The sequence below is a fragment of the Loxodonta africana genome, chromosome 6 (genome assembly GCF_030014295.1).
Source record: "Loxodonta africana isolate mLoxAfr1 chromosome 6, mLoxAfr1.hap2, whole genome shotgun sequence".
Taxonomy (NCBI): Eukaryota; Metazoa; Chordata; class Mammalia; order Proboscidea; family Elephantidae; genus Loxodonta; species Loxodonta africana.
This window is the reverse complement of record NC_087347.1, coordinates 78644277-78669336: the sequence shown is the minus strand read 5'-3', so window position 1 is coordinate 78669336 and position 25060 is coordinate 78644277. Positions and strand designations below refer to the sequence as shown.

The following is a 25060-nucleotide window of genomic DNA, read 5'->3' as shown; positions in this document are numbered from 1 at the left end:
CACATGTTCACTGCAGCACTGTTAACAATAGCAAAAAGATGGAAGCAACCAAGGTGCCCATCAATGGATGAATGGATAAATAAATTATGGTATATTCACACAATGGAATACTACGCATCGATAAAGAACAGTGATGAACCTGTGAAACATTTCATAACTTGGAAGAACCTGGAAGGCATTATGCTGAGTGAAATTAGTCAGTTGCAAAAGGACAAATATTGTATAAGACCACTATCACAAGAACTCGACAAATAGTTTAAACAAAGAAGAAAATATTCTTTGATGGTTACGAGAGGGGGGAGAGACGGAGGGTGGGAGAGGGGTATTCACCAATTAGATAGTAGATAAGAACTACTTTAGGTGACGAGAAAGACAACACACACAATAGAGGTGAGGTCAGCACAACTGGACTAAACCAAAAGCAAAGAAGTTTCCTGAATAAACTGAATGCTTCAAAGGCCAATGTAGCAGGGGTGGGGGTTTGGGGACCATGGTTTCAGGGGACAGCTAAGTCAATTGGCATAATAAAATGTATTAAGAAAACATTCTGCATCCCACTTTGAAGTGTGGCATCTGGGGTCTTAAACACTATCAAGCAGCCATCTAAGATGCATCAATCGGTCTCAACCCACCTGGATCAAAGGAGAATGAAGAACACTAAGAACACAAGGTAATTACGAGCCCAAGAGACAGAAAGGGCCACATGAACCAGAGACTACATCATCCTGAGACCAGAAGAACTAGATGGTGCCCAGCTACAACCGATGACTGCCCTGACAGGGAGCACAACAGAGAACCCTTGAGGGAGCAGGAGAGCAGTGGGATGCAGACCCCAAATTCTTGTAAAAAGACCAGACTTAATGGTCTGAGACTAGAAGGACCCTGATGGTCATGGACCCCAGACCCTCTGTTGGCCCAGGACAGGAACCATTCCCAAAGCCAACTGTTTAGACAGGGATTGGACTGGACTATGGGCTGGAGAGGGATGCTGGTGAGGAGTGAGCTTCTTAGATCAGGTGGACACTTGAGACTATGTTGGCATCTCCTGTTTGGAAGGGAGATGAGACGGTAGAGGGGTTAGAAGCTGGTGAAATAGACACAAAAAGAGAGAGCAGAGGGAAGGAGCAGGCTGTCTCCTTAGGGGGAGAGCAATTGGGAGTATGTAGGAAGGTGTATATAAGGTTTTGTGCGAGAGACTGACTTGGTTTGTAAACTTTCACTTAAAGCACAATAAAAATTTAAAAAAATAAATAAAGTTAAGGGCCCCCAAATGAAAGGATTTTAGCATTAGTATAAAACCTGTTTCTTTAATAATTACTTTGAACAAATATTCACTGAGTTTAAAAATTACATAATGAAGAGTTGGATTTTTAAAAAACATTTTCGTGCATGGTATCCAGGCTTTCTAGAGCCATGGAGGCTGGATGAACCCCTGAAACTACTGCCCTGAGATAATCTTTAAACCTTAAATCAAAAATATTCTCTGAAGTCTACTTAAACCCAAACAACAGTTTAGCTTAACTAGTAAGAATGCCTTGAGCACTGTGTTCTTTTAAGATCTATCTGTATAGAATCAAATTGACAAAAGTAATTCGAAAGATTAGACAGGAAACTTACAGGGCAGTGAGGAACAACTTGGAAAAGAGTGGTGAGAATGGTTCCACAACTTGAAGAATATAATCAATGTCACTAAATTGTACATGTAGAGATTGTTGAACTTATGTGTGTTCTGCTGTGTATTTTCTCAACAACAACAAAAATAAATTATTTAAAAAAAAATTTCCCAGCAGAAATACTGGTGTGACAGGTTATATTTTCTCTCAATGATGAGAACCAGACCCTAATGTGACACCTGAAATATTGTCACCTCAAGCATTTACTTTTATGAACTCTATCCTGCAGCAAAACTTGAAAGACACAGTCCTCAAAGAGAAATAGCAATGAAAATGAATGAAAAGAAGATCCTATTCCTGAGCTTACCATCCATTTTGAAATAATCAGAAATCATCTGATATTCTTTGTGGCAATAGTTTTCTGAAGTTCAAGAGCATAAAATGCTTGCTCTCTGCTTTCTCAAAAATAATTACGTTACTACTAAAGCAACAGAGAGAAGTGTACTGATGTCTGCAACTTAGTTTCAAATGCATCAAAAAAAATTAAGATGGAGTGATGGATGACTAGGTGGACAGGTATGTGACGAAGCCAGCATAGTAATGGCAGAATCTAGGTGATAGGTATATGAGTGCTCAACATAAAAGTCTTTCAACATTGTAATATGTTTGAACGTTTTCATAATTATATGTTGGGAAAAATGACTACGTTTGACTAGCAAATAACCTGTATCCATTATCCAGCCTGAGGACCTGGGGCTACACCCAATGATCTCTTGTAAAGAATCTTTCAGGCTGATTCCACTATCTTAATTTAGGTCTGAGATACAACCAAAGGCCACATCAGCATTTATAAAACATTCTACCTTTGGTCAAAGAACCACTATAATCTGAAACACCTTGGAGGAATTTACTAGGAGGTGACAACTTCTCTTCTCCACTGGGGAGGTCCTTAGATCCTGCCTCACTCCTTTACTTGTGCGCTGACTCAGGATGGAGAGTTAGTTAACCGGCCTGGTGGCTGGAACCCTGGGCACGCCCTGCAACCTCACTGTGTAGGTACAGCCTGGATATAATCAAGGGACCTGCCCCTAGCTCTCACAGGTGTATAATAAGCAAGATGAGTGATTCCTTGGAAAATGTGCAGGAGTGATTTAGAAGGAGGCTTCCTGTACAAAACATCTTTCTTGAAAACCAGCTGCAGTACCCACAATTGCACCATTATGGATCCATTCTATCAGATTAGGGCATGACCTTTTGGGTACACTCTTAAATGCAGAAACTTATTAGAAAGCTAACATATTAAGTAGCTGTCATTCATGAGCAATATAATATAAATATGTTTATCAAATTTCTTTTTTCTTTTTGAACAGGTTGCTACATGAAGGGCACTTGAAAGAATGGATGTTTTGATAAGAGGAAGAGAAAAAAGTAATAAATTAATTTTAGACATCACTCTGGAAATAGGCCTTGATGACGCACTGGGTCTGGGTACAAGAGAGGAAAAAGTGTCAGAATAGAGAAAAGAAAGATGCAACATCTGCTCTCTCATTTTCCATACAGCTCTGCCTAATCTTCTAATTATCTATTTTTAAAAATACAGTAGCTAAATGCAATGAGGGACTCTGGACTGGATCCTGGAACAGAAAGAGAACATTACTGGAAAAGCTAGTGAAATCGAGTATATTCTGGAGTTTGGTTGAGAGTAATGCACCAGTGTCGGTTTCTTAATTGTGACAAATGTACCGGCATTATAAGAAGTTAACAATGGGGAAAACTGGGTAAGGGGTGTATGGGAATTCTGTATTTGCAATTTTTCTGTAAATCTAAAATTGTTCCAAAATAAAAAGTTTATTTTAGAATATAAAGTAAATTTGTGATCACAAATCTAACTTTCACAACTAATCAGAAGGTCAGTCATCTGCCATAACACATTTTAGAAGCCGGCATCATAAAAATATCAAGCTAAAGCTGACTGTGATGACTAAGGCTAAACAAAATCAATTTAGCTGGAGAAATCAAATCTTTCTCCCCATCTACATATGGATCTAAAACAAACTTGCATGAGGGCTGGTAGGCATTTGGAAAACAAGCTTTCATCTGAAATAATTTTTAAAATGGCTAAAAAAAAAAAAAAAAAAACCAAAGCTGTGGCCGTTGAGTTGATTCCAACTCATAGTGACCCTATAGGACAGAGTAGAACTGCCCCATAGGGCTTCCCAGGAGCAGCTGGGGGATTCGAACTGCCGACCTTTTGGTTAGCAGCCAAGCTCTTAACCACTGTGTCACCAGGGCTCCAGAAAAGCTAAAGGCCGTTTGAAAATTATCAGGTAATTGCAATGAATAACATTAGCAATAAATTTAGTTTTCACATTGTATCCAATCTCCATTAAAATTAACCTAGCCTAAATCCACACCAAGTATCTTTTCTCCTGAGAACAAAATCTCCGAGCTGCAAAACAGAAAAACTTTCTTAAACTCTCCTGGACTCTTTATAACAAAAGTCTTCAATATATCTGTTGTGCACCCAACAGGACTTCAGCCAAGAAACCTTCCACCGACTTCATTGCACTTGTTTAAATACAGACATCTTTTCCAAGGGATTTCTGAATCATTTTTCTGGGTTTTCTTGTTTTTGTTTGTTTTGTTTACTCTGGAGACTTACGATAGGTAGTGATTTAGGACAAACCTTCAGGAATTATGAGCAGTCTTCCTGGATTCCACCTGGACTTCTGAATTCGCAGCTATCTGCGTGGTTTTCCTAGGGAGTGGTTCTCAATCCTGGTCACACATCAGAATCAGGTGAGATGCCTTCTAGAAGTCAGAGTTGGGACATCACCCCAAACAACCAATTCAGAATCCTCTCAGGGTTGGGTCTACATTATCTGCATTTTTAAAGCTTTCAGTTTTTCTGATGTGTAGCCAGAGTTGAGAACCATTAGTCATCATGCCACCTAACAGAGGTGCTGCTATGAAAAAAATGTTACTTTAATAGAAGTCCTAGCAAAAGTCCTCCTCAGTTAAATGAAACCAAAAACCCTGTGAATTTAAAGACAAAGCCAATTTCACTTTTTATGGAAAATTAAGGTATAATACAAAATTGATAAAAAGTCATAAAACATATGTACTTATTACTTCAGAGTCTAGCAAGAAGGGATTCTAAAATTACTTGTGAAAAGAAGATCAATAATGGAATAATAGTTGTATGCTTTATAAAACACAGTCATATAAGGTAGGAAGCCCATTCCTTGGAAATACCACCCCTCCCAACAGAGATGGAAAGCTTTACTTTTATCTAACTCCCTCAGTCCCCAACATATTTTCATGTATAAATCAAGCACAGATTAAATATTTGTAAGATTAATTTCATTTTTAACATTATTCTTCTTCTTCTATAGTGTCCACTGATACTATGGATTAAGTTGTGTCTCCTCAAAATAAGTGTTGGAACTCTAACCTCCATATTGTGATACAGATATAAATTTCAAGATAAAGTGGTATAATTCTGTAATCTCACAGCATCCATTGGAAATTTTCTTGGATTTAGGATGATTTACAAATACAGTCCAGGATCAGGGCACGTCTATCCAATGTGACAAACATCCCAAAGTGGCCTTTTGAATTCCCTCCAACTAAGGCTGTAACACCCGGACATCCCACTTTATACTTCCAGAAGGCAAAACTGTCCTTGAAAATTAAGCATTCCTAAAATATCCTTCCTTTATTACAGCATCTTACTCTGTCTAAACATGGTACAATGACAAAGGCTACTTTTTTCTGAACTTCGCCTCAATTATAAAACACCCTTTGATCTTTACTCTCCACTTCTGACCTCCCCATAAGCACTATGTGGCTGTTCATGCGCTTGTTTAATGTTTGAGTTTCAGACACGGGTGTTCGTGTTGTCAACATGTACAGAACGTCTACTGGATGAAAAGGGAAAGCAAACGAGAATAAAATTCTATCCCTGTCTTCAAGTGGCTTATAGACAAGTAAATAACTAACCCGCAATTTAAATGCCAAACATTATTGAAAAACATATTAAAATATAAACTTGCTGCAATTAAAACTTGCCATTTTGCAGACAGGCATTTTCTTCCTCAAAGATGTTTAAAGGTATAACACACATTGCTTGATACTGAAGGCACTGGTGCAGGCTTTTGCTACTAATACCATCTATAAAAATCCAAAACCAGCATGTCCTTCAACAAAGCAATCTCTATACTAAGTACTTATGCTTTCTTACGTACGTGGTTCCAACACGCATACAAAAAATGTTGATGGAATGCTGTTTTGTAATAGCAACCTAAATGCTCAACAAGAGGGAAACGGTTAAATAAACCATTTCCAAGTATCCAATGTAATGCTATGCAGCAGTTAAAAACAAGAGGCAGATCTATAGCAACTAAGGTGGAAAAAGATTTCAAAAACATAAGACAAGGTGCAAAAATTTTTTACAATTCTTATAACCCCATTTATGTTTTTTAAATGATATGCTAGATTTCTTTATGTATATATTTGTATGTAAATGAGCAGGAAAAGTTCTGAAGAAAATATTACAAATGACCACCTCTAGGGAAAGAGGTAAGGAGCTCTGGTAACACAGTGGTTAAGCGCTCAGCTGCTAACTAACAGGTCAGCAGTTCAAACCCACCAGCTGCTCCAAGGGAGAAAGACGTGGCAGTCTGCTTCTATAAAGACTTACAACCTTGGAAACTCTATAGGGCAGTTCTATCCTGTGTTATAGGGTCACTATGAGTCGGAATCGATTTGATGGCAATGGGTTTTTGGTTTTGGGGCGGGGGGTAAAGAAGTAACAGTCATAAGGGTAGCAGGGTAAAAGTGGTCTTTCACTTTTTATCCTATTTAATTTTCCTGTACTTTTTCAAAGTCTTTATTCTATTCTCTTTCTCAATAAGACCTACCGTGACCAACACATTTAAAGTTGCAACCCCTTACCACATCCCGTAAGTGCTACAGCTGCTAACCAAGAGGTCGGCAGTTCAAACCCGCCAGGCACTCCTTGGAAACTCTATGGGATAGTTCTATTCCGTTGTCTTATAGGGTCGCTATGAGTCAGAATCGACTTGACAGCAGTGGGTTTGGTTTTTGGTTTGGTACCACATCCCTGCTCCTTACCCCATTCTATTTTTCTGTTCCATTGCTCCTATCCAAATGAAACAAATCACACAGCAATTTCACACATGATAAGATATCAATTATTGTCAACGGGATGGGCAAATGCATGAAGTGTCATAAAACGCTTAACAAATCCTCATTAAGGCTAATATATATTGCTTATCTTCCCCTCTTAGAATGTAAGTTCCGCAAGAACAGAGGATTCTCTTTGTTTTGCTCACTGATGTATCAGGATTAACTTGATGGCACACAATAACAACAATATAAACAGAGAGACCCAGAGCATTTAAACTAAAAACCAAACCAAACCCAGTGCCATCGAGTTGATTCTAATTGTGACCCTACAGAACAGAGTAGAACTGCCCCATAGGGTTTCCAAAGAGTGGCTGGTGGATTCCAACTGCTGACCTTTTGGTGAGCAGTCGAGTTCTTAACCACTGAACCACCAGGGCTCCACCAAAAGGAAAGGGTATCATAAAACTGGGGAAGATGTGCAATAACAGGTGAGGCTGGTTACTCAAATTTGGCGGGAATGTCTACATTCAAACACATGTATCAATTTACAGAGATAAGAAACCTATCTATATGCATCCTTAATTATAAATCATTATGGGAACACATAGATGCAACTGGGAAATCAAAAGAGTCTAGATTCAGTGAAGTGTCTAAGACTTTCAAATCCCACTCAAGAAGGTTGATAGTGATATTCAATGATCAACAAACAGTATGCTATACATTACTCTCTTTCCTGTATATCCAGAAAATACTCCTGCCAAAAAAAGACGCTGCTGTTATCTAAGTAACAGATCAGTCATCAGAGCAATTTCACACATGGTAAGATATCCATTATTGTCAACTGGATGGACAAATGGATGAAGTATCATAAAACGCTTAACAAATCCTCATGAGGGAAGACCTATACTCATAACTCTATTATTGCTAAGGCAGGATTCAGTGAGTATCATCCAATGAAGATTTCCTATAGTGAGCCAATAAAGAAAGCTTTTTGAGTCAATGATGCTACATGAACCATGTTATTGTGCTCTATTTCTATGCAGAACTGACATTTTTAGCTAAAGAGGCTTCTAGAAACACATTTTTTAAAAACCTTTGACTCTGTACTTCACTCTAGGTAAAATGGAAAGTAGGCAAGGAGAGGGCAGAGTTCACAATCCTTGGTTCAGATCATTCTAAAAACCCAGCAAGATATCTGCAGAGCCAACATGTCCCACTGTGGGGCTCATCACCGTCGCTCCTAACGGAGATGAACAACGCCCTTGATCAAAGCTTATATTTTATGTATGAAGTAGAAAGATTAATTCATATGGTAAACATAAGAGGAAAGAGGATCTGAAGGAGAGTTACAAGTGGGAGGCAGGCAGACTGAAAAATCCCTAGGAAAGACCTATCAATGTGCCATTACAAAAGAAATGAAGAGAGAAAGGGGAGAGGAAAGAATAATGGGAAGGACCAACTTTGTAGCTCTGATCCCCTCCTCTTAGAAAGGTCCAGGCTGGCTATCGGCACTTAAAGCCAAATGATAAGATTTACTCCATTTAATCAAAGAGAAATGTCTGCTAATTAAAGGAAGTTGGGATGGCTATCATTTGTAACCTAAAGTTTTGTTTTCCTAATGAGCATTTATCAAGGCACACAATTATGAGGTCTGTAAAATATCTGGAGCTATTTAAATATGCTTAATTTCCCTCTAGAAAAATTAGCAAATTCTTTGAAACATGGTCATTATTAGTCATTAAGTATTAGGATAATTAATTAAATGGAGGAAATAAAGTTAATCAAAAAATGACCAGTTCTCAAAGAGGAGCTGATAAAAGAGCATTGTTGTCACTAAGTTACCCAGGAGATTTAAAAATGAACATCAGCAGATTCAACCTAGAGTGTCTAACCATTTTAATGTCTGCTTTATTGCACACTAAAAATTTGGAAGAAATTCTGCCCGTATGCCTACTGTGTTTTCTAAGTGACAGTAATACTAAGAGTTCAAATTAAATGAGTACCTAGTCTGTGCCAAGGACTCCACTGAGTGCTTTATGTATGTGATTTCATCAACACTCGGGGCAACTTTATGAGATAAATGCTGTACTGTCATCATTCCCAAATGATGGATGAAACTGAGCCCCAAAAGGAAATGTAATTTGCCTCAATTTATACAGCCCCAGAGCAGCTCAGCCAGAATCAGAACCCGTGAAGTCTATATGACCTTTTTATTTTCTGCTCCATGAGAACAAAATTTTGAAGTCTCTTCCTCAAATGCATCAGACCCTGATACCACAAGGGGAAAATGAAGTGGTGAAAGAAAAAAAAAAAAAAAAAAAACCACTCACCTCTGGATTTTCTTCTTTTACTCTTCGTGACTGTAAAACAATTACAAGCCGTAAATACACACATACACACACCCCAAAATAAGTAGGTAAATAAAAGTACACAGGTTAGCTCATCATCAATGCTCTTCACCTTTTCTTGAGAAAAAGCTGCTTTCCCTTCTTCACTCTTTTCATCCATCTCGTCGTCACTCCACTCCCAGTCACCGTCTTCGGTTTTATGAAGGTGACCGCTTGACCCGGGGACTCTTCTGACCTGAATCAGACAAACCCAGACAATTCTTCACTAGTCGAATGTGAACAGTGTTCCCTGGCACTGCCACTTGGGTTATACAGCATACACACTACCCTGAAAATAACCTAACAGGTTATGAATTCAGGGATAACTAGCAGTTAACATCCAAAAAGACTACACAGACGCCAGACTCCCACATGCACCTTCTTTCCAAAAATATCATGTTCTTGAAATGCATGACTATACACGTGTAGAACAAAATATTTTGGAAGAACACCATACACATAGGTCAAGCTTGACTTTCACTTCACTTGACACTTTATTAATCACTACACAGAAAGGCCACATGGTATACTTCAAAATTGCCTAAGGAAATGCATGCAAGCAACAGACTTCGGACTGAGCAAAGGCAGGGAGACAAGGCAGCCTAATGAAGCTACTAGACTAGGGGTACGAGCGATCTAAAACCTGAGTCAAAAAAGCAAATACCCTTCTGTTGCCACCTTGCTCTTTTTCAGAACCTGACATCACGCTTGTTTTCCCGGAATTCTGCTCAACCTACTTGAGCAAAACAAAACAGCATCAGACTATTCTTAACACACCTTCTAGCATTTATGAGACTTATGAGACTGCTAGGAGCACTGGCTGATAATAAGCAGCCAGGTCAGAGTTGAGATTATAACCAGTCTTCCTCGATTATTTCAAATTTTTGAACTAGGGTAGAGATGCAAGCCATAGAGCATGCTTTCCAAACGTCTTTGTGGCTGAAAAAAGCAAAACTTTTAAAAGCACTGGATGACTGAGAACTAGCCTCTGACCAAAGTAATTTGCCTTAAAAAGACATACTGAGACGTAATCAAGCAAAGCAATGCAGCAGATGAACAGGATGTGATCATAACAGCCAGTGATTCAATGATTCAGAGAAACTTTGGGCAGAAAGGGATCTTTGAGACGATCTTATTTTACAGATGAGGAGACGAAGGTCCAAAAAGTGACCCAAGGACACATAGTTATGAGGGCAAAATCAAGGCCAAAAACAAAGCCTTCGGACTCACAATCAAACATGAGTCTCCATTATGCCACTGAATAATTGTGAAGAAGAACTGTCTAATAGTGTCCTGTGGAGATTTGGAAAGACTATGATGTGAAGAGATACTATTTTCTGTGGTAAAAAAAATAGTGACAACACAGGTGCTTCATTAATCCCAAGGGAAATACCACAGGATTTAAATTTAAAGTAGGCATGTATACATGTCAGATGAATGTGAGGTCATAAACAACACAGGCCCAGGGCTGGGTTTGGCTTGAGGGTGTGTGTTACCATGTGAAACCTATGAAAGTAAACCTGACCTCTCAGTACAGAGGATTTGAGCTGAAATGCTACTGCGACAAGGAAAGTTAAAAGGCAAGTGAAAAGTTCTTATTCATAATTACAAACAGTTATGTTCATTTTCTTTAAAAAAAAAAAAAAAGGCTCTTTATTCCACTTCGAACAATATTCTTTTTAATTAACTCACCTTTGAAAAATTCATTACTTAGTAAAACACCTCTTTGCTTGGCATATTTTTTCCAATTGTATTTTGAGTCACCGTAAAGACCTATTCTAATGATAGTGACTTCAGTGGTGCTTATAGATGGTAGCAAAGTAGGGTAGAAAGAATGCTGAAATGGACTTCAGAATTTTCAGAACAGATTGCTCATTTTAAAGCTAAAAAAAAATGGCTAATGGAAGAGAAAATAAGTTTATGTTAACACACACAATAAAATTAATTACTTCTGAGCACTGCTAATCATGCTGATAGCACCATAGAAGAGAATGTTAATGACTACATATAAAGGAAATAATTTAAAGCCACAATTTTTACAAAACATACCATTAACTAAGAAGTGAGAAAAGTAAAATTACACATGGGAAGCACAGTAAAACTCTAACTTCACTGAAACTACAGAAACCAAATATAGCTGATGAGTCAGGATTCTTCAAGTCTCACCCAGGGGCTTACACTAAGGAAATCTTCTTCCTTCGAAAAATAGTTCCACTTCACACCCTAAAATTTAGTTTATGCTCCCTTTTGCCCCCTCTCATTGTATGTTTACAAGATCTATCAGGTCTGTTTCCACAAGCAGGATCCAAGTACAGGAAATAAAATGACCATCTTCTTCCATTTCTGTTTTATTTTAGGGCCCTGGTTGTCTCCCTCGTAGTTTTATTTGTTGGTATAGAGAAAGATAAAACAAAATGTGTAGGGTCATAGCCCCAGATACTGAAAGAAATGATGGATGGGCCTTTAAGCAATAAATATTGGTTGAACAAGTAAGTGTATAAATGTTGAACAAATTAAGACAGAAAAACACTGAAAAATCTATGTGGGATAAAATAGCAGTAAAAGAGTAGCAAGAATAGGAATAAAAATCTGGCTTTGGGAATGTCCTCTCAGGTTTCATGGCGTAACTGTGTGACACTGACCTCTGGGAAAGAGACCACCAATCAAGTTTACAAAGCGACACCTTCATAGGGAGTTGTAGGGATGACGGGGAAACAACTTTTACCTTTTAGAGCCAAGAGAACTAGGTTTCACATAGTTTAGAAAACAAGGAATCTTCTTATCTGGTAACTGAAGCTTTGCAAAACAGAAACTTTATACATATAGATACATGTAGATATATAGAAAGAGGAAGAGATAGAGATAGCAGTATACAAAGATAAAAATACATAAATAGATGTGTACATAGATATATGTATGTTGCCACTGAGTTGATTCTATCTCACAGCGACCCTAGAGGACGGAGCAGAACTGCCCCATAGTGTTTCCAAGGAGCGAATGGTAAATCTGAACTGCCGACCTTTTGGTTAGCAGCTGTAGCTCTTAACCACTACACCACCAGGGTTTTGATGTTTGCATATACATAAACCTTTTTATTCCCCCTCATCCCCCGAAATGACGAAAATGGAGGTTATTTTCCCTCAGAACTCTGACTGCATTACTGCTACATTGTTACAGCTTTATTAAATGATTTGCCAACTTGGTAAAGCCAAACATAAAAATTTAAAAAAAAAAAGCGCATTGCCATCAAGTCGATTCTGACTCAGGACGACCCATGTGTTATAGAGTAGAACTGTGCTTCACAGAGTATTCTTGGCTGCAATCTTTATGGAAGCAGACCACCAGGCCTTTCTTCCATGGCCTTGGGTGGGTTCGAGCTGTCAACTTTTCGGTTAGCAGCCGAGTGCAAAAATGGTGAAATAAATTTTATTCTCTATTTTCTCTGTTGGGGTTTAAAAATTTTTTCTTCTCAGACAAATGAATTTAAGAAGTGATCTCTAGAGGTATTTATAATCCTACAAACTCCTCAGGTCATAATTGGCAACGGTGAGGTTAGAAAACGTTTTCCATACGGTAACACTTATTGCCAAGGCTGGGAATAAAGTACGATGGAGCAGTTTTATCATACCACACATCCAAAAAGGAAAGTGGTGTTTTCTTCCCTTTCTCTCAACTGCATCTTCATGAAAATCTATTAAAGAAATTAACCAAAGTGGATTCCTACAAGAAGTCAGACAACCAAATAGACAGAGCAACAGTGTGGTTCACGGGCGCATTTTGCTGGCCTCAGGGTAAGATGTCAGAGACAAGGACAGGAAATGACAGCAGTGAGGGGAAACAATGACCAGGAGAGTGTTATGGATTGAACTGTGGCCCCCAAAAAGATATGTTAATGTCCTAACCCCAGTACCCTTAAATGTGACCGTATTTGGAAATGGAATCTTTACAGATATAATCAGCTAACATGAAGTCACAGTGGAGTAGGGTGAGGCCTACTCCAATATGACTGACGTCTTTATAAAAACAGAAGAGACACAGAGACAGACAGACAGAGAGAGAAGACAGCCATGTGAGGACAGAGGCAGAAACTGGAGTTACAATGCCACAAGACAGGAAATGCCTGAAACCACCAAAAGCTAGAAAAAGCAAGGAAGTATTCCTCCTCTAGAGCCTTCACAGAGAGCATGACTCGACCTACGCCTTCATTTCAGACTTGTAGCCTCCAGAACTGTGACAGAATAAACTTCTGTTACAGTAAAAGCCACCCATTTTGTCGTAATTTGTTACAGAATTCCCAGGAAACTAATGCATAGCAAACTAATTTTTTACAGTGCATCCCTATGAACTGGAGCTTCCTGTAAATACTGGAGTTCGTAATCTCTGCACAACATCTTAAAGGTGCCACCCGGCCGCTGACATCAGAACATGCAAGAATGATAGAAAGAGTATAAGAGAACCAAGGAGTTTGGGTGGTACAAATGGTAAGTGCTCTACTACCAGCCAAAAAGCTGCTAGTTCAAACCTACCCAAAGGCGTCTCATAAGACAGGCCTGCCGATCTGTTTCTCAAAGGATACAGCCTTCAAAACCCTATGGAGAGGCGGGGCCAAGATGGCGGACTAGGTGGACGCTACCGCTGATCCCTCTTGCAACAAAGACTCGGAAAAACAAGGGAATCGATCACATACATAACAATCTACGAACTCTGAACAACAAGCACAGACTTAGAGACAGAAAACGAACAAATACGGGCAGACAGCGACCATTTTCAGAACTAGGAGCCAGCGTACCAGGCAGGTGACCTTCGGAGCCCGATCTGGGGCAGAGCCCAGGGGGGCAGACGGCACAGAAGGGGGGCCCAGCCCTTCCCCCCCGAACCCATCCCGGGAGGAAGTCTAGCTGGTTGGCGCGGGCGGCGTAGTGGTGCAGCCGGAGGGAGAAGCACCCAGGAGGCAGTGACTGATCTAGGAGTGGGGAGAACAGCGTCCCAGCCAGGAAGCCGTGCCGTCGGGAGTTTGGCGGGAAGCGGGCAGGGCGTGGCGGGGGGGGGGGAGTCAGCTATATTTCCCTAAAGCGACCCTGGGGCGGGGCCCACACGTTTGTGCGGGGGGACACACACCCAGTCCGCGCGTGTGGTGCGGCGCACCGGAGGGAGAAGTCCCCGGGAGGAAGTGACTGGTCTCAGAGCAGGGAAAGCAGCGTCCTGGCCGGGGTGCCGTCCTGCTGGGATTTGGGCGCGCGCACGGGTGGGGAGTGAGCGCGGGGTCCAGTTTTATTACCCTGAATTGACCCAGTGGGTGGGCCCACCTGGTCGTGTGGGTGACGCCCACCCAGTTCGTGCGAGAGGTGTGGCGCACCGGAAGGAGAAGTCCCCGGAAGGAAGTGACTGGTCTCAGAGCGCGGAAAGCAGCGCCCCAGCAGGGGGGCCGTCCCACTGGGATTTGGGTGTGCGCGCGGGCGGGGCATGAGCATGGGGTCCAATTATATTCCCCTGAATTGACCCAGGGGGCGGGCCCACCTGGTCAAGCGGGTGACGCCCACCCAATTCTCGCGTGCCGTGCGGCGCTCCGGAAGGGGAAGTCCCCGGGAGGAAGTGACTGGTCTCAGAGCGGGGAAAGCAGCGTCCCAGCCAGGGACACGTCCCGCCCGGATTTTGGCAGACGGGGGCGGAGCGTGAACGCGGTGTTCAGCTCTATATTCTGTGGTGCTACACTCCTAGCTTTCTGATCCCTCCCTCACCCTCCCCAGGCGGCTCCATTAACATCCGAATACCCGGAGCCAGAGGGAGAATTCAGATAGGGATCTGACTGCATTTTTTTTAGCTGATTACCTGGAAAATCTACTTTCCCAGTGATGGCTCGGAGACAGCAGTCCATATCAAACCACATAAAGAAGCAGACCATGACAGCTTCTCCAACCCCCCAAACAAAAGAATCAAAATCTTTCCCAAATGAAGATACGATCCTGGAATTATCAGATACAGAATATAAAAAAAACGAATTTACAGAATGCTTAAAGATATCACAAATGAAATTAGGATAAATGCAGAAAAAGCCAAGGAACACACTGATAAAACTGTTGAAGAACTCAAAAAGATTATTCAAGAACATAGTGGAAAAATTAAAAAGTTGCAAGAATCCATAGAGAGACAGCATGTAGAAATTCAAAAGATTAACAATAAAATTACAGAATTTGACAACGCAATAGAAAGTCAGAGGAGCAGACTCGAGCAATTAGAATGCAGACTGGGACTTCTGGAGGACCAGGGAAACAACACCAACATAGGTGAAAAAAAATCAGATAAAAGAATTAAAAAAAATGAAGAAACCCTAAGAATCATGTGGGACTCTATCAAGAAGGATAACTTGCCAGTGATTAGAGTCCCAGAACAGGGAGGGGGGACAGAAAACACAGAGAAAATAGTTGAAGAACTCCTGACACAAAACTTCCCTGACATCATGAAAGACGAAAGGATATCTATCCAAGATGCTCATCGAACCCCATTTAAGATTGATCCGAAAAGAAAAACACCAAGACATATTATCATCAAACTTGCCAAAACCAAAGACAAACAGAAAATTTTAAAAGCAGCCAGGGAGAAAAGAAAGGTTTCCTTCAAGGGAGAGTCAATAAGTTCAGACTACTCAGCAGAAACCATGCAGGCAAGAAGGGAATGGGACGACGTATACAGAGCACTGAATGAGAAAAACTGCCAACCAAGGATCATATATGCAGCAAAACTCTCTCTGAAATATGAAGGAGAAATTAAGATATTTACAGATAAACACAAGCTTAGAGAATTTGCAAAAACTAAACCAAGACTCCAAGAAATGCTAAAGGAGATTGTTTGGCCGGATGACCAATAATATCAGGTACCAGCACAATACAAGGTCACAAAACAAAACGTCCTGATATCAACGCAACTCAAATAGAGAAAGCACAAAAACAAACAAATTAAGACTAATTCTAAAAAATAAATAAATAAACAAAATAATACACATAACAGGAAATCATGGAAATCAATAGATAAACGATCACAATAATCAAAAAGAGGGACTAAATATAGGAGGCATTGAACTGCCAGATGGAGAGTGATACAAGGCGATATAGAACGATACAAGTTAGGTTTTTACTTAGAAAAATAGGGGTAAATAATAAGGTAACCACAAAAAGGAATATCAATTCCATAACTCAAGAAAAAAGCCAAGAAAAACGTAATGACTCAACAAACACAAAGTTAAACATTATGAAAATGAGGATCTCACAAGCTACTAAGAAAAACGTCTCAGCACAAAAAAGCATGTGGAAAAATGAAATGGCCAACAACACACATGAAAAGGCATCAAAATGACAGCACTAAAAACTTATTTATCTATAATTACGCTGAATGTAAATGGACTAAATGCACCAATAAAGAGACAGTCACGGACTGGATAAAGAAACACGATCCATCTATATGCTGCCTACAAGAGACACACCTTAGACTTAGAGACACAAACAAACTAAAACTCAAAGGATGGAAAAAAAATATATCAAGCAAACAATAAGCAAAAAGAAGAGGAGTAGCAACATTAATTTCTGACAAAATAGACTTTAGACTTAAATCCACCACAAAGGATAAAGAAGGACACTATATAATGATAAAAGGGACAATTGATCAGGAAGACATAACCATATTAAATATTTACGCACCTAATGACAGGGTTGCAAGATACATAAATCAAATTTTAACAGAATTGAAAAGTGAGATAGACACCTCCACATTTATAGTAGGAGACTTCAACACACCACTTTCGGAGAAGGACAGGACATCCAGTAAGAAGCTCAATAGAGACATGGAAGACCTACTTACAACAATCAACCAACTTGACCTCATTGACTTATACAGAACTCTCCACCCAACTGCTGCAAAGTATACTTTTTTTTCTAGTGCACATGGAACATTCTCTAGAATAGACCACATATTAGGTCATAAAACAAATCTTTGCAGAATCCAAAACATCGAAATATTACAAAGCATCTTCTCAGACCACAAGGCAATGAAGCTAGAAATCAATAACAGAAAAACTAGGGAAAAGAAATCAAATACTTGGAAAATGAACAATACCCTCCTGAAAAAAGACTGGGTTATAGAAGACATCAAGGAGGGAATAAGGAAATTCTCAGAAAGCAGCGAGAATGAAAATACTTCCTATCAAAACCTCTGGGACACAGCAAAAGCAGTGCTCAGAGGTCAATTTATATTGATAAATGCACACATACAAAAAGAAGAAAGAGCCAAAATCAGAGAACTGTCCCTACAACTTGAACAAATAGAAAGTGAGCAACAAAAGAACCCATCAGGCACCAGAAGAAAACAAATAATAAAAATTAGAGCTGAACTAAATGAATTAGAGAACAGAAAAACAATTGAAAGAATTAACAAAGCCAAAAGTTGGTTCTTTGAAAAAATTAACAAAATTGATATACCATTGGCTAGACTGACTAAAGAAAAACAGGAAAGGAAACAAATAACCCGAATAAGAAACGAGAAGGACCACATCACAACAGAACCAAATGAAATTAAAAGAATCATTTCAGATTACTATGAAAAATTGTACTCTAACAAATTTGAAAACCTAGAAGAAATGGATAAATTCTTGGAACAATATTACCTACCTAAACTAACACATTCAGAAGTAGAACAACTAAATAGACCCATAACAAAAAAAGAGATTGAAATGGTAATCAAAAAACTCCCAACAAAAAAAAGTCCTGGCCCAGACGGCTTCACTGCAGAGTTCTACCAAACCTTCAGAGAAGACTTAACACCACTACTACTGAAGGTATTTCAAAGCATAGAAAATGACGGAATACTACCCAACTCATTCTATGAAGCTACCATCTCCCTGATACCAAAACCAGGTAAAGACATTACAAAAAAAGAAAATTTTAGACCTATATCCCTCATGAACATTGATGCAAAAATCCTCAACAACATTCTAGCCAATAGAATCCAACAACACATCAAAAAAATAATTCACCCTGATCAAGTGGGATTTATACCAGGTATGTCTCTGGTTTAATATCAGAAAAACCATTCATGTAATCCATCACATAAATAAAACAAAAGATAAAAACCACATGATCTTACCAATAGATGCAGAAAAGGCATTTGACAAAGTTCAACACCCATTTATGATAAAAACTCTTACCAAAATAGGAATTGAAGGAAAATTCCTCAACATAATAAAGGGCATCTATGCAAAGCCAACAGCCAATATCACTCTAAATGGAGAGAACCTGAAAGCATTTCCCTTGAGAACAGGAACCAGACAAGGATACCCTTTATCACTGCTCTTATTCAACATCGTACTTGAAGTCCTAGCCAGGGCAATTAGGCTAGACAAAGAAATAAAGGGTATCCAGATTGGTAAGGAGGAAGTAAAGCTATCACTATTTGCAGATGACATGATCATATACATGGAAAATCCTAAGGAATCCTCCAGAAAACTACTGAAACTAATAGAAGAGTTTGGCAGAGTCTCAGGTTATAAAATAAACATACAAAAATCACTTGGATTCCTCTACATCAACAAAAAGAACACCGAAGAGGAAATAACCAAATCAATACCATTCACAGTAGCCCCCAAGAAGATAAAATACTTAAGAATAAATCTTACCAAGGATGTAAAAGACCTATACAAAGAAAACTATAAAACTCTGCTACAAGAAATTCAAAAGGACATACTTAAGTGGAAAAACATACCTGCTCATGGATAGGAAGACTTAACATAGTAAAAATGTCTATTCTACCAAAAGCCATTTATACATATAACGCACTTCCAATCCAAATACCAATGTCATACTTTAAGGGGATAGAGAAACAAATCACTAATTTCATATGGAAGGGAAAGAACCCCCCGATAAGCAAAACATTACTGAAAAAGAAGAAGAAAGTGGGAGGCCTCACCCTACCTGATTTCAGAACCTATTATATAGCTACAGTAGTCAAAACAGCCTGGTACTGGTAAAACAACAGGCACATAGACCAATGGAACAGAATTGAGAACCCAGATATAAATCTATCCACGTATGAAAAAAAAAAAAAAAAAGGAGCTGATATTTGACAAAGGACCAGTGTCAGTTAATTGGGGAAATAATAGTCTTTTTAACAAATGGTGCTGGCATACCTGGATATCCATTTGCAAAAGAATGAAACAGGACCCATACCTCACACCATGCACAAAAACTAACTCCAAGTGGATCAAAGACCTAAACATAAAGACTAAAACGACAAAGATCATGGAAGAAAAAGTAGGATCAACCCTAGGAGCCCTAATACAGTGCATAAACAGAATATAAAACATTACCAAAAATGATGAAGAGAAACCAGATAACTGGGAGCTCCTAAAAATCAAACACCTATGCTCATCTAAAGACTTCACCAAAAGAGTAAAAAGACCACCTACAGACTGGGAAAGAATATTCAGCTATGACATCTCAGACCAGCGCCTGATCTCTAAAATCTACAGGATTCTGTCAAAACTCAACCACAAAAAGACAAACAACCCAATCAAGAAGTGGGCAAAGGATATGAACACACATTTCACTAAAGAAGATATTCAGGCAGCCAACAGATACATGAGAAAATGCTCCCGATCATTAGCCATTAGAGAAATGCAAATTAAAACTACGATGAGATTCCATCTCACTCCAACAAGGCTGGCATTAATCCAAAAAACACAAAATAATAAATGTTGGAGAGGCTGCAGAGAGACTGGAACTCTCATACACTGCTGGTGGAATTGTAAAATGGTACAACCACTTTGGAAATCCATCTGGCGTTATCTTAAACAGTTAGAAATAGAACTACCATACAACCCAGAAATCCCACTCCTCGGAATATACCCTAAAGATACGAGAGCCTTCACACAAACAGATATATGCACACCATGTTTACTGCAGCTCTGTTTACAATAGCAAAAAGCTGGAAGCAACCAAGATGTCCGTCAACGGATGAATGGGTAAATAAATTGTGGTATATTCACACAATGGAATACTACGCATCCATAAAGAACAGTGACGAATCTCTGAAACATTTCATAACATGGAGGAATCTGGAAGGCATTATGCTGAGCGAAATGAGTCAGTTGCAAAAGGACAAATATTGTATAAGACCACTATTATAAGATCTTGAGAAATAGAAAAAACAGAGAAGAACACATACTTTTGTGGTTACAAAGGGGGGAGGGAGGGAGGGAGGGAGGGAGAGGGCTTTTATTGATCAATCTGTAGATAAGAACTGCTTTGGGTGAAGGGAAAGACAACACTCAATACAAGGAAGGTCAGCCTAATTGGACTGGATTAAAAGCAAAGAGGTTTCCAGGATAAAATGAAAGCTTCAAAGGTCAGCGGAGCAGGGGCTGGGGTCTGGGGAACTTGGTTTGAGGGGACTTCTAAGTCAACGGGCAAAATAATTCTATTATGGAAATACTCTGCATCCCACTTTGAATTGTGGCGCCTGGGGTCCTAAATGCCAACAAGCGGCCATCTAAGATACATCAATTGGTCTCAACCCACCTGGAGCAAAGGCAAAGGAAGAACACCAAGGTCACACGACAACTAAGAACCCAAGAGACAGAAAGGGCCACATGAACCAGAGACCTACATTATCCTGAGACCAGAAGAACTAGCTGGTGCCCGGCCACAATCGATGTCTGCCCTGTCAGGGAGCACAACAGACAACTCCTGAGGGAGCAGGAGACCAATGGGATACAGACCCCAAATTCTCATGAAAAGACCATACCTAATGGTATGATTGTGACTAGAGGAATCCCAGAGACAATGCTCCCCAGAACTTCTGATGGCACAGGACAGGAACCATCCCCGAAGACAAATCATCAGGCATGAAAAGGACTGGTCAGTGGAGGGGGGAGAGATGCTGATGAAGAGTGAGCTAATTAACTCAGGTGGACACTGGAGAGTGTGTTGGCAACTCTTGACTGGAGGGGGAATGGGAAGATAGAGAGAGGGAAGATGGCAAAATTGGCACGAAACGAGAGACTGTAAGGGCTGACTCAATAGGGGGAGAGCAAGTGGGAGAAGGGAGTAAGATGTATGTAAACCTACATGTGACAGACTGATTGGAATGGTAAATGTTCACTTGAAGCTTAATAAAAATTAAAAAAAAAAAAAAACCCTATGGAGCAGCTCTACTCTGCACACATAGAATCTGCATAAGTCAAAACCAACTTGCTGGCAACCAACAACGTAAGAGAGCCAACAGATGAGCTTTCTACATAGATGTTAATTAAATATGCTGCAAATTGAATTACATGTTCCTAACAAGGTCCTGAGAAAAAGCTGAACATGACTGAAAGAAACACTGACCAAAGTTCAGTAGAATTTCCCTAATCCCACACATCTTCCCTTCCTGCCCAAGGCGCCTGTCAGCTTCTTCCACCGCCACATCAACTTCTCCCTGGACTTGAAATTCCAAAATCTTCCTGGAATGGTTTTCCCCACTTCACAAGGAATCGCTGTGCTCCGCCTCTCCTCCACTTGCTGATCACACTGCCTGGGTGAATACAGCCTAAGCCTGAGTGACCCACGGGGCTCCCCATCCCGTGTTTGTTCACTAAGGATGTACCAGACACAAGAGAAAGTAACATAACAGTAAAATTTCTGTTACCGGACATTTTACTGCCTAGAAGTATAAAAAATGTTTCTAATTAATTGCTATTTATAATGTCCTTGAGGCACTGCCAAAAAAAAAGAAAAAAGTCCTCTGAATCAACAAAAATTAACAAATAAAACTAGACTCGGTAAAGTTTTAGCAATAAATGTTTCACTGTCTCCTATCTTATACCCTGACCTTTCCCCCTCGGACTAGCACCTCCTTCAGCACCTCCGTTCTCATACCTACTGTCTTATCATCTAGTGCTTCTCTAATAGAAACACCACAAGTGGACAGCTTTAACAAAGAGAAATTTATTCTTTCACAGTATATCAGGCTAGAAGTCCAAATTCAGGGTGCCAGCCGCAGGGGAAAGCTTTCTCTCTCTGTAGGCTCTCGGGAAAGTCTTTGTCATCAATCTTCCCCCGGTCTAGAGCTTTAGGTCCAAAGGACATGCTCCCCACTTCTTGGTGGCATGAGGTTCCTCTGTCTCTCTGGTAGCTTCTCTCTTTTATATCTCAAAAAAGACTGACTGAAGATACAACCTAATTCTGTGGATTGACTCCTGCCTCATCATTACTGCCTCTAACCCTGCCTCATTAACATCACAGAGGTTAGGACTTACAACAATAGGATAATCACATCAGATCACAAAATGGAGGACAACTGCACAACACTGGGAATCATGGCCTAGCCAAGATAACACACATTTTGGGGGGATACAATTCAATCCCTAACACCTACTGGCTGGCCTCACTGTAGTCTCTGACTCTCAGATCTCTCCTCCCCTTCCATCAGCCCCTTCCCAGCTTCACTCTCTATTGTGGATTGAACTGTGTACCCCAAAAAGATACGCTGAAGTCCTAACCCTTAGTATCTGTGAACATGACTTCATCTGGAAACAGGGCAGGTTCTAATCTCACCTGAGTGGTGTCTTATAAAAGAGAAGAGACACCTGTGGAGAGTTAGACAGAGGAAGAACGGCCATGTGATGACAGAGGCAGACATGGCTGCAAGCCAAGGAACGCCAAGGATTGCGGAAACCACCAGAGGCTAGGAGAGAGGCATGGAAAAGTTTCTCAGAGAGAAACATTAGGAGGGCCACATGTGCCCTCCTATCGATCGAACCCACACCTGGGAGAAAGTTGTGGGTGAGCGGAAACATCCATTCCCCACTCCTGAACGGCTGGCCAAGAATAGCATGAGTCACATAGCCACACTGGCCTGGTGCCGTTACAGATTCTCCTGTCTACTCCTGGCCGAGTCATCAGTGCTGCTACAACACTGACACTCCAAATGTGGTCCACCAACAGCAAACCTGGGAGCTTGTTAGAAATGAAGAATTTTGGGCTGCAGCCCAGACTGACAGAATCAGAATCTTTATTTGAACAGCATTCCCAGGAGACTCGTATGTTCATTCAGGGCTGAGAAGCACTGTGTTAGACAACACTTTTCCTCATTTTAGATTATTCCCTTTCCTCCAGTCCATAATACCAGCTGGTATTTATATAATGCCAGGTATTGCCTTTAATCACTTTCAACTAATTTAATCTTCACAGTAGCCCTATGAGTCAAGAACCATTTTATTCACCCATTTTTCATACAGAAAAACTAAAGCACAAAGAAGTTAATTTGTGCCTTGCCCAAGTTAACCTGCCCAAGCTCACAGGGCTGGGAGGTAACAGTGCTAAGTGCTGAGACCAGGAGACTCAATCCCAGTCTCCATTCCTGGCCTGTGCCTACTGCTACTTATTGCAGTGTCCTATCTCACCCAGCACCAACCACTTCACATAATGTCACTGGCTACCCTGAGAACACCAAGTACATCCAATTTATGCCCCTTACCCCTCTCTTCACCACCCCTCTCTTCCTAATAAACGTCCTCACATTCTCACTCCTCTTATCCTTCCTCCCTTCTGTGTGCAAGGAAAACGGGTTCCTTCTCCTTTACAAGACCAACACCTCCTGCTGTGCTCTTCATTTATTGATTCATTTATTCATTCCTTCCTGACATGTACAGCCAGACCCCGGCTCCTCTACATTCATCTATAAACACGCTCAAGTCTCTCCAATTGTTTTACCAAATAAAATTAGATTTTGCTTCTTCCGTGAGCAATCACTCCATCACTCTTCCCTTGCACTTTCCATGTTTTTCTAAAGGTAGTCTGTAATTGTGGCCTTTACTTCCTCATCCTACTCTGACTCTTTAATTCCAAAAAAAAATGGTATCTGTCCCACTAGTCCACCAAAACTGCTCTCCCTCTGTCTCTCTTGAAAATTTAATAACTTCCTAATTGTGTATTCCTTCTCCTGTTATCATAATGCTATCTTTTAGACAGAGTTGAACCATATTCTTTACGCTCTCTCCAAAGCTGTGTTCACGGTCCTTCTCCTTCTACCTCTCTATTGTCCTCCTCTGTCTCTTGCTCTTTGTCTTCTGTCTTTACCATAAACATGGCTTTTTTGGCCCACTAGACACTAGCCTCATGAGTGAATCCATCTTCTCCTATGGCCTCTCCTACCTCATTTAAGCTGACGATCTTGACAATTTCATCTCTTGGTCTTGACTTCTTTTCCCAGCCCACGCTGGGATCAGCCAGGTGCTGTTGGATATGGACGTCCTATCAATTTCTCAAAACTGAGATCCAACACATTTGCCTAATCTTCTACCCCAGCCTTACTCTGATTCTTCTATCTTAGTTAACATCTCTGAAACAATGCCTGGTACATAATAAATGCTCAAAACATGACAGATACTATTATTTTTAATACAGGTAGTCCCCAACTTACGATGTATTCAAGTTATGGTGGCGAATCACACTTACAACTGCCCATCCCCCCCCCACACACGTTTTTTGGCTTACATAACGTTCATAACTTGAGAAGCAAGAAGAACCAGTGTTGAAGCTGTAAGCTTATATATAATGTTTCCAACCCCCAAAGACAAATAAAGATCAGATTTACAAAAACACCGATAATAGAGAAGGCAATAATAATAAAACTAAAAAAAAAAGAGGTACTAGCCTTACTTCAAAACTGACTTAGAACAGAGTCATCAGAATGGAACCCTGTCATAAGTCGAGGACTACCTGTATATCTAATCTTCTCTCTCACAACTCAAATTTATTAAACATTACATTTGCAAATTTACTTCCTTAGCTGCCAGTATGCTGTGTCAGGTCCTCGAACATTTCTTGCTTCTCCTATTGAATGGACTGGCCTCTAATGGCCTGGCTATTTTACCCTTCATAT

At 40.2% G+C, this 25060-nt stretch overlaps 1 protein-coding gene across 12 annotated transcripts in view; it reads right to left on the bottom strand.

Moving 5' to 3' along the window:
* STK39 (serine/threonine kinase 39) overlaps nucleotides 1-25060 on the bottom strand; it is a 420086-nt gene that overhangs the window by 199703 nt on the left and 195323 nt on the right. For 11 of the 12 annotated variants that reach the window (XR_010322295.1, XM_064287028.1, XM_064287032.1 and 8 more), the window contains exons 11-12: nucleotides 9225-9347; nucleotides 9095-9124 (exon numbers count right to left, since the gene is read on the bottom strand). Coding sequence is in view for 11 of the 12 variants with exons in the window: in XM_064287028.1 (XP_064143098.1) it covers nucleotides 9095-9124; nucleotides 9225-9347 (153 nt within the window). In the remaining variant the exon portion in view is untranslated. The remainder of the gene's footprint in view (nucleotides 1-9094; nucleotides 9125-9224; nucleotides 9348-25060) is intronic. The other variant, XM_064287029.1, reaches the window with a different exon arrangement.